This window comes from Aquarana catesbeiana, linkage group LG01 (genome assembly GCF_042186555.1).
Source record: "Aquarana catesbeiana isolate 2022-GZ linkage group LG01, ASM4218655v1, whole genome shotgun sequence".
NCBI classification, from domain to species: Eukaryota; Metazoa; Chordata; class Amphibia; order Anura; family Ranidae; genus Aquarana; species Aquarana catesbeiana.
The window spans coordinates 698,500,576-698,511,168 of record NC_133324.1 but is presented as its reverse complement, the minus strand read 5'-3'; the positions used below and the strand labels follow the sequence as shown (position 1 = coordinate 698,511,168).

At 41.7% G+C, this 10,593-nt stretch overlaps 1 protein-coding gene across 1 annotated transcript; it reads right to left on the bottom strand.

Moving 5' to 3' along the window:
* Positions 1-2,197: 2,197 nt before the first annotated feature.
* Positions 2,198-3,544, bottom strand: LOC141127591 (radial spoke head protein 3 homolog). Its single transcript, XM_073614201.1, has 2 exons — positions 3,518-3,544; positions 2,198-3,340 (listed from the first exon to the last, which is right to left on the bottom strand). Exons 1-2 carry the CDS (start codon positions 3,542-3,544, stop codon positions 2,432-2,434), a joined length of 936 nt encoding a protein of 311 aa, XP_073470302.1. The 3' UTR covers positions 2,198-2,431.
* Between the last annotated feature and the right edge of the window lie 7,049 nt (positions 3,545-10,593).

The window sequence follows — 10,593 nt, the reverse complement described above, 5'->3', positions numbered from 1 at the left end:
TGCTCTCCTTAATCTGAACTTTAAGTTCAGCCAGTTGTCTTTTCTCCTCAATAATCAGTCTCATTACCCCTAGGCCATGATCAATACATAGTTCTTTCTACTTGTGTAGAAATTGCTCAGTATGGAGGTATTGTGCTGGAATAACACATTCTCTAAGACCATGCGGTATCACCCTATTACTTACATACGATTCAAGGGATGAAACATGCCATTTGAACCTTACAGTAATTTTTTTGTGTTGTTTAAATTTTAATCGTTTTAATTTGATCGTTGTTAGTAGGTGGGGACTCACGGGATTCTTGATAGAAAACAGACCTAATTTCCACCTCTATTTCCTCCCCAATACCAAAAGCCATTGGGAAAGAGTTCAACTGCTGGCAGTATGAAATAAGCACTAGTGGTAATCAGGGAAGCTTCTGAATAGATATCACAACTACAGTGGTATTTGTTCAAGTGGTTAATTCAGTGGTTCCCCTACAGGGGTTCCAAAGGGGATCCAAAAAACAGTCAAAATGTAAAAAGTAGGGGATGGAGCATCACTGAAAAATATATAAAGAGTATACCGCCAACTTAACCAATTACTGGGTGGGGTTCCTGGAGCCAAAGCTACTGTAAATACAAAAGGATGAAACCAGAGCAAAAGTTATCAAGGGGGCTTCATATAGAAACACTCTGCGGCATGAATGTTTTATTAATGGTATGGTGAAGCTTTATGATTTATGTGTTCTTTTGGCGATTGTTGATATTTTTGTACTAATACATTTTCGTATTCATGCCCCAGAGTGTTTCTATATGGAGCCCCTTTGATAACTCTTGCTCCTCTAAACCCAGGTTACATCCTTTTTAACCTATGACAAAGAAGCAGGGGTGGGGTTGAGCCCCACTGTCTGTGTCAGTAGACACAGACAGGACAGTTCGAGAAGTAGCCAACATGAGTGACTCCAAAGAAAGCGGCTTTCTATGGGGGCATTCGGTGGGACAGGGATGTGCCAGGAGCCCTGATGGGGGGACCTGTGAAGAGGAGGATCTTGCACATAGCAGGTAAGTATGACATGTTTATTATTTTAGTTAAAAAAATGAACCTTTACAATCACTTTAATTAACTTAAAAGCAATTAAGTGGATGACAGAACACTAAAACTTTTAAGTGCTGGCATCCTTTCACTTTGTACCTTATCACAGTTACAAGCTTTGCTATGTAATAGTGATGCCTTCTAACCCTAACACTACCTTAACACCTTATACTAAATGATTAAAGTAGCATTGAACCTTCTGTGTTTTTTTGGCTTAGCACATTGAGCACAATAAAATAAAAATTCCCCTGTAAACTATTTGGTAAAATTCTTACCCCAGCACTTGCAGTTTACAGCTTTCAATGCTGTTGGCTCCTGCTCCTTTATTGCTGCTGCCATGAACTTTCAGTCCTCACAGGAAGCTGTTAACAATGGACAGTGCATTATTCAGCCAGTCTGTTAGCTAGCTTAGAGAAGGGGGAGGAAGAAGGGAGGAGGAGGAGGAGGGAAGTGCCTTGCTGTTCTGCTTTGCCAATCTCAGCATTGCAAGTGTGATCTCTATTACTTATACAAGTTGTGGTGAGACAGCTATAACCTACAATCTCAGCAGTGCTGGCAGACAGTGACTCAATCTAACTGATATCTTGCAGATCGTAGAAAGTTTTAATCGAAAACTTGTCAAGATATTTACAAATGAACACCAGATATGTAAAAAAAAAACACATCATATTATGTCTAGCTCTAGCAATTACATGTACTTAAAACAGCAACTAAAGAAACACTGAAAAGAGGGTGAGAAAGGCCTACGGAGCATCTCCTAGCTACGGAGTGAGAAAGAAGCAAAATTATTTAACCACTTCAGCCCGGAAGGATTTACCCCCTTCCTGACCAAAGCACTTCTTGCGATTCGGCACTGCGTAGCTTTAACTGACAATTGTGCGGTCATCCGGCGTTGCACCCAAACAAAATTGACGTCCTTTTTTTCAACAAATATAGCTTTCTTTTGGTGGTATTTGATCACCTCTGCGGTTTTTATTTTTTGCGTTATAAACAAAAAAATGTTTGGTTTGCACAAAAGTTATAATGTATACAAAATAGGAGATAGTTTTATGGCATTTTTATTATTAAATTTTTTTTATTAGTAATGGCGGCGATCCGCGATTTTTTTTTTTTTTTGCAATTTCAGACCCAAATGAACCTATCAATTGGTACCATATATTTCAAGAATATTAAATACATTAGGCAAACAAGTACAAGTCAATAATATAGTCACAGTTAAATAAAAAGTTATTTCCACTGAATTTTCATTGCCGAAGTGGACATTAATTCTTCCCAAACACTTGTTCAGTTTTATATTTGCTGTTTGTTGATGGAATATAATTGTGATGTCAACTGTTGCTCCTTCTCTTATGCTCTCTTTTACCTTCTCTTATGCGGGTTTTCCAATCTTTTGAAATCATCATTTCTCTTTCCTAGGACGTCTCTTATTAACATGTCCAGAATAGCTCTTCCCAGTTCATTCTTCTTTAGTGTTTTCTCTACTTCATCCATAACCCATGGTATGAATACGGTCTCTACATCTCTTTCCACTGGGTCATAGAAATATCCATTGTCCCTTAGGCTGCTGAACACCGATGGAATAAGGTCAGCCAGGTACTGCTGTGCAAAAGCTCTTGCTGCCACCTTCTCTGCCGTCTCCTTTTCTTTCAAAAGCTTTTCTCTTTGTTGCTGTTTGCGTCGTTCCTTTTCTTCTCTGTGTCTTCTCTCCTGTTCCTCAAGACGTTGTGCCTCGGCAAGTTCAGCATTGCGCAGCTCCTCAAAGGCACGCTGTTGTGCTCTTAAGCTGGCAAGTTCTTCTTCTTCCATTACCTCAAGTAAAGCCTGCTCAACTGTTTTGCCAATCAGCACCTCCAGCAGCGGTTTAACCTCCAGATCAAAGTCAAAAAGTTCTCCTTCCAAAATCTGAGTGGAAACATCAACTCCTGTCTTTGCTGGAATAAACAGAGGTGTAGGTGGTCTGTCCAAAAAGGCATCTGTCTGGCATTCCATATCTTTCTCTTCGACATGGTCACTTAGCTCTTCCAGGTAAAGCTCTGTCTGCACCTCAATGTTCTTCCTGCCTTCCACTGGCTCCGGGGTCCTGGGCCTCAACAGATCTTTGGCACGTTTCTTTGCCAGTGCTCTTCTGCGTGCTTCTTGTGCTCTCTGAATCTCCACTGGATCTGGCTGAGCTGTCAGGGGTAATATCAGCTGTGCATATGTGTTACCACGCACCACTCTTCTATCAGCAGTGGATCGTTGGAGCAGGTCCAGAAGGCGTAGTGAAGGCTGGTGTGGGGTGAGAAGGGTAGTAAAAAGAAAGAGCCCGTGAACAATACGGGTTCAATGTGCAGAAATACTGCTGGATCTATCTAAACAGAGGGGGGATTTCCTCCAGTGGCTTCCAGAAACGTGGAGCCAGTGGATGGAAGGATAGGCTTCAAAGAGACAATTAACCGCCGTCACCCGGCTGGGTGGCATATGAGACTTCATGCACCACCAAAGGCATCAGGCATCTTGAAGGGACCACTCGGCTTCCATTTGAGAAGGAGGAGACGGAGGTGGTTTTGGGCTATCCTCCGGGATAATGCGCCATAGCCTCAGTAAGTGGAGGCCTGCTTGAAGTGTGCGCACTACATGTGTTTTGCTTTGGAACGTGATCAGCAGTTTGGTGGGAAATCCCCATTTATATGGTATGCGATGATTCTGGAGGGCTTTAGTAATTGTGGCTAGTTGCCTACGGTTGTCCATGGTCACCTTGGAGAGATCCGCATATAGTGCGATGGCTGTGAAAGGATCAGGAAGGTTAGGCGATCGTTTTGCAGCGAACATCACTTTTTCTTTTGCATTGAAGAAGTGTATGCGGGCTAGAACATCTCTGGGTTTTTCCGCCGGGAGGTGAGGCGGTTTTGGTAGCCTATGCGCCCTGTCAATTTCCAGATCTCTGTCAGTGAGGTCAGGTACTAGTGCGCGCATCAAGGATTGTAGGAATCGCACCAATTCGGGTGGTTGAACCGATTCGGGTACGTTGCGGAATTTGATGTTGTTCCTTCGAGAACGATCTTCGAGATCTGCCAATTTAAGATGTATTGCCTGCATTTCATCGTCATGTTCCGTGCATACATCTACCATATCATTATGAGCAGTGAAAAGGTCAGACATTTTGTTTTCAACATGCTGGAGGCGCTGGTCCTGTTGCTGTACTACAGAGGCCAGAGAGGATACTGCAGCTGAGAGATCTGTGTACAGCGATTGTTTAAGGGAGATCAGCATGTTCTTCATTGTGAGCTCAGATAAGGGCTGATCAGAAGCAGGGAAGCTATCTATGGCTGTGTGGTGCTGGACATCAGAGGGAGGTAAAGTGAAGGGCAGGTTATGGCTGCTCTGTGGGGTGTCATCCTCTCTCCTAGGTTTGGATTTCACAGGGGAGGCAGAAGAGGGTGAGCGAGGTGGAGAATACTCACAGTTTGCCTGTGAGAAGGCTGAGCGCTGTGATCCGCCGCCGCTGGTGTGAGGAGACCGCACAGCTGCATTCCTGTCAGAACTGTCAGCGCCATCTTGTCCCCTGCCCGTTCTCTCATACGAGTAGAAGTCAGTCAGTTTGTTAGGCACAGTCCGCTCTTTCCTCCTCTTTAACATTGCGCCCAGGTGCCGTGTGACCCGCGGGGGGGGTGAACGGATGTTTTTCGTGGTGGAAGAAGTGCTGTGAAGCCGCTATTAGCCGGGGTTGGAGCGGAGAAGAAGGATTAAGCTGCCATCACAGATGCCGGCAAGCCACGCCCCCGATCCGCGATTTTTATCGTGACTACGACATTATGGCGGACACATCGGACACTTTTAACACTATTTTGGGACCATTGTCATTTATACAGCCATAAGTGCTATAAAAATGCACTGATTACTGTGTAAATGACACTGGCAGTGAAGGGGTTAAACACGGTCACAGAGCGGCATGCGCCCACAATGCCACATCTTAAAGGGGACGTACTTGTACGCTCATTTGCCCAGCCGTGCCATTGTGCCGACGTATATAGTCGTGCGCTGATCGACATGTGGTTAAAGGCAAACAAACAACAATGTGTAACATGATACTTGTCATCTTAAAAGGGTGGTGAAGGGGAGTTGTGTGGAGACACCTGTCTTGGAGAGCTGCGAGTGTGCTGAAGGCTGCTAAAATAGCCAACAAGGACTGTGCTAAACCTTAGGATGAAGACCCGTCCATTAACTATCTATTAATTGAATAATAAGGAGGAGACATCTTGGCTCATTGTGGAATCTTTTATAATCAATGGTGTAAGGAGACATCCTGATCGTTGTTGGATAAAGACCTTGCGTGTTTATAACTTATTGCTGGTTAGTGGGGACCCAGGAGAGGAGCAAAGGGTGGCACTCGAATCCTCACAAACAAGAGTCTACACATGTATTTTGTATTGCAAGGCCTTGATAGAGTTTTGCACTTTATTGCACATTATGCACTTTATGTATTTAATTGCACTATATTTTATGGTTTATTGTTTATTATGAATATTTATTTGGAGTAGCGCTGAGTTTAATAATTTGTATCACTTGTTATCTTAAGCCTAGTACACATGGGCCGAATGTTGGGCAGTTCAATAGAAACCGGCCAACATTCGACCTGTGTGTGTACTGGAATCAGTCAGACAGAAAACGGCTTCTGTCGAAGGGGCATGACCGAAAAAGGTCTGCCAATCAGCTCCTGATCAGCGCTCTCAGCCAATAGCTGAGAGGGCTGACCGGAGTGTTCTGGCAAGAGTGCTCTCCCCCATCAAAACACAATAACATAGCAGGGGAGATTGCTGTACTAACATCAGATAGTTAGTACAGAGGCTGCTCCTAAGCTGTTAGTTTTTTTTCATTCAGCCCTGCTGGGTTGAACGGAAAAAAAAATACTAGGCTTTAGGCTACAGGGTTTTGCGTTTCTGTTGATGTACACAGTATAAGGAGACACAACACTAGTCCCTGCATGCAAGGGTGACTCCATATGATAAAAAAAGGAGCCACCCTGAAACATTAATCCCAAGACAGTGATCATGGCAACAGTTTAAACTGAAACAAAGTATAGACAAAGAATAAAAGATGAAGAATCTGCATATGTTGTAAATGATCAAATCAGCTGTTGAAAATGCTTAGAAAAATTAGGCTTTATTATTACTTTAATCTTCCAAATATATCTGTTCCATTCTAATGTAGTTTCTCAATTCAATAATGACTGATATAGCCCAAAGAACTGGGCTTGCAAGGTTTATTAAAAACTGACCCAGTTTCTGTGCTCAAAGGTGTTTCAAAGGTTTGGAAATATTTGCAATTTCTCCAAATAACCACACATGCAAAACTAGGAACTATATAATACAGACCTGAAGTTATTGTTAGGATGTGTAACTGAGAGTGGAGGATGTCAGAGCTAGCATTGTGTGGCTGAAAGTAATGTAGAGGTATTGGGTACAGGTTAGGTGTCATTAGGTCAAGGTTTTAGGTACTGAGGTTCATATAGCAAACATGACAGCAAAAGGGGTTGGTGACATTAAATCGGGAGCCATGACTCATGCTCTAGAGCAGGGACCACCAAACTACAGCCCTCCAGCTGTTGCAGAACTACACGTCCCATGAGGCATTGTAAAACTCTGACATTTACAGACATGACTAGACATGATGGGAATTGTGGTTCCTGAACAACTGGAGGGCCATAGTTTGGAGACCCCTGCTCTAGAGTATGAGCCCATATTTCTAACTAATATGATGGAGCTGGTGCAGTTACACTTTAAAGTGGTTGTAAATCCTTCATTAATAAAATTGTTGGGACTTTGTATGAGATGACTGCCACAGAGTTTGTATGTCACCATCCCTGAATCATAGAAAAAAGAGGGGAAGGAGGGGAAAGGGGAAAGGTGGGACTTTATATGAAGCACAACACCAAAACCAGATGAATCAATTGGTAGATTAATATTTAATGGTGCACGTGGATGCATGTGGGACAGTAAATAGCATGTAGCAAATAACATAATATAGTAAAATAATAAATACATAGAAATGTACACACACATATAAGTGTTAGAAATGTATACATATACATAAATGTTCCTACATAGTAAATATTTTTAAATGTATTAGATGTGGCCCAAACTCGCATATAAACTTGATTGATTGCACACATGATAATATAAAATTGATTGAAAATTCTTCAAGGTAGTCGCATAGTAAACAAATGGTAGCTGTGACAATACATTGGTATATAGCTCTATGCACTTTTCGTGGATAAATTCCACTCATCAGGAGCAAATGCAATCTAGGGATGTCTATAATAAAATATAAATACCAAATATTATAGTAACTAAAGTAACAGGAAGTAACAGGTGAGTGACGCTGTATGCTGATGGGAAGGCGGAGCCAGTGTTCGAACGAACATTACCTCTGGAAACTGAACACCACAATCCTCCCTCAAATCGCATGCCGATGGATATACAACATAGGCCCGCAGCGTCAATTAATGTCAAAGGCACAGCGTGTGGCCATGGCATCGACGCACAGTGAGTGTCCGCCCCCCACGTCTGAAAAACAGGAGAGGAGGGGAGGATCCCAGTGCGTGACGCAGTTTCTGGGAATGACGCAAACAAAATGCACCCTCAGCACAATCACAGGATGCACATCTCAGGATGCACATCTTTGGACTAGACTTTATACTTCATACTAACGGCAACATTTGGCCTTTTATCTATCTATGGGTTTTTGTGCTATCTTTGATACCATCACTCATTCTATGGTGAGTCACTCACCTGTTTCTACTTTACACTTACGATCTGGTCTCTGTTTCTCTTCCCTTCGGTGTTGTCTCTTTTATCTTCCCCAATCATTCATTGCGTAGTAACATTATTTACAATTTTTCCACAGAAGCCCTATGGGCCCTTATTCAGCACTTTTATTACAACCACAGTCATTTATCGGGGACGACATCTCTATTAATGCTTACTTCTTCTTTTCTGTTCACCGCTGCCGCAGTCACCGCCACCTCAGTTTCCGTGGATGATGTTTCCCATAGTGCCTCCAGCTACTAATACTACCCATGTTGTTGAATACTGTAGCCTACTTATAGGTAAGAGTGCTGGGATTAAGTTGTGGTTCCCCCTCTTCCTGTTACCTTAGTTACTATAATATTTAGTATTTATATTTTATTATAGACATCCCTAGATTGCATTTGCTCCTGATGAGTGGAATTTATCCACGAAAAGTGCGTAGCGCTTTATACTGATGTATTGTCACAGCTACCATGCTTTTACTATGCGACTACCTTGAAGAGCTTTCAATCAATTTTATATTCTCATGTGTCCAATCAATTTAATACATTTTAAAATATTTACTATGTAGGAACATTTATGTATATGTATACATTTCTAACACTTATGTGTGTGTGTACATTTCTATGTATTTATTATATTACTATATTATGTTATTTGCTACATGCTATTTACTGTCCCACATGCATCCATGTGCACCATTAAATATTAAATATAATCTACCAATTGATTCATCTGGTTTTGGTGTTGTGCTTCATATAAAGTCCCCCCATTCCCCTTTCCCCTCCCTCCCCTCTTTTTTCTATGGTTGTAAATCCTCATATATACCCAGTGAAGTTACTGGGCTCAGATGATTCACAGGGATTAAACACATTCTCCTACATAGGTTTTACTTGTTTATCTGCCGTCTTCTCTTCCTTAAACCCCTTCAAAAGGGCAGCTTGTGTTAAAAAATCTTTCTTCATCTGTCAGCAGCACAAAGAAGGAGGTGGAAAGGCTGCAGTTACAGTGTGTGAGATCTGATTGGAGGAAAGGCACACACTCCCCTCCACACAGCAGAAGAACTGTGTTCTGAATAGACAAGCTATCTGCTGAGTTCTCCCCCCATCCCCTCCGCCCTGACACAAATTTATCTCATGTGTCAAGAAAACTTTTCAGAAATTACTCATGCTGGTAACAGAGGAACAAAGCTCCAGAGAGAAAGGACACTCAGAGCTTTGGAGAGAGATAAGTAAACACTGCAGATTTATGTGCTTTGCTCAGATTTCATGACTGAGGTTTACAACCACTTTAACCCTTTTGCTGCCAGAGCCATTTTTATGTTTTTTTTGCAAACAGATGTGGTGCCACAATTAATCATTTAAGGCCTGAAGATTATTTAAAACCTCCAAATATTATACATATTCTGATTGCAAAGGAATTGGAGAATAAAGAAAAGGTCACTGGATATTAGCACAACCGTTTATCCAGCGCAATTTTTGAGCAAAAAATACAGATGTTAATATTAGGGCACATAAATGAATAGACTATACATTTTCTTGTTAAAGTATAAACAATGAGGTTGCGTTGAGTATAGAGATAACTAATATGTTAAGCCTTAAAATTGTGTGCGCCCGTGAAACAGCGATAAACTTGGTATCCACATTTTTCTGTAGGCTACATTTTAAAATCTCTTACAGGTCATCAGTTTAGAATTAGCCATGAATATTGTCCCTAAAATGATTGCTTGCACTCCCATGTGCGCAACGTTATGTAACATAGCACAATCAACATTTTCAGACATAGGTACCCCTGATGCATGTGTTTACATAAGTACAGTATGTGTGCGGAGGTGGGGGGAATTAAAGTGCTATATCCAATTAACACTCTAAGCAGTTACAGAAACAAATTTTTTTCCTTTTGGGATAAAATGACATAACATGACATAATACTCAAGATGAGAGTCTGGTACAGATAAAGGGAATTCCCTGCTGCTTAGTTTACAAACAAAATGAAAGTGGCTGGGAGCTGTCATTTGCTGGTAATTTTAGCTGCATGTTTTTCTTTATTATAGTCAATGTTGCTGTAGTATGTTGTATATGTAGCACCACCCCCATAAGGACCTCTGGAAGATAACTGTCCCCAAAGATCGCCCTGACCTTGCAAGCCTCCCAACACCTCTGACATCCTGGGTTCAAACATAATTCAAATAAAGAATACAATTGCAAAGACTGTAGCAAAGTACAGTACCCCACAACAGTGAGTACACCCCTCACATTTTTGAAAATATTTTATTATATCTTTTCATGTGACAACACTGAAGAAACTACAATGCAAAGTAGTGTGAAAATGTCCAAATTGGGTCCAATTAGCAATTTTCCCTCCCCGGTGTCATGTGACTCATTAGTGTTACAAGGTCTTAGGTGTAAATGGGTAGCAGTTATGTTAAATTTGGTGTTATCGCTCTCACTCTCTCATACTGGTCACTGGAAGTTCAACATGGCTCCTCATGGCAAAGAGCTCTCTGAGGATCTGAAAAAAAGATTTGTTGCTCTACGTAAAGATGGCCTAGGTTATAAGCAGATTGCCAACACCCTGAAACTGAGCTGCAGCATGGTGGCCAAGACCATACAGCAGTTTAACAGGACAGGTTCCACTCAGAACAGGCCTCGCCATGGTCGACCAAAGAAGTTGAGTGCACATGATCAGCGTCATATCCAGAGGTTCTCTCTGGGAAATAGACGTATGAGTGCT

Excerpts from the sequence above, each read along its gene's own strand:
- LOC141127591 (XM_073614201.1), bottom strand. The coding sequence starts at position 3,544 with ATGAAGTCTCATATGCCACCCAGCCGG. Across the intron at positions 3,341-3,517 it reads CTCATATGCCACCCAGCCGG|CCTTCACTACGCCTTCTGGA; the intron begins GTGACGGCGGTT and ends ACCCCACACCAG.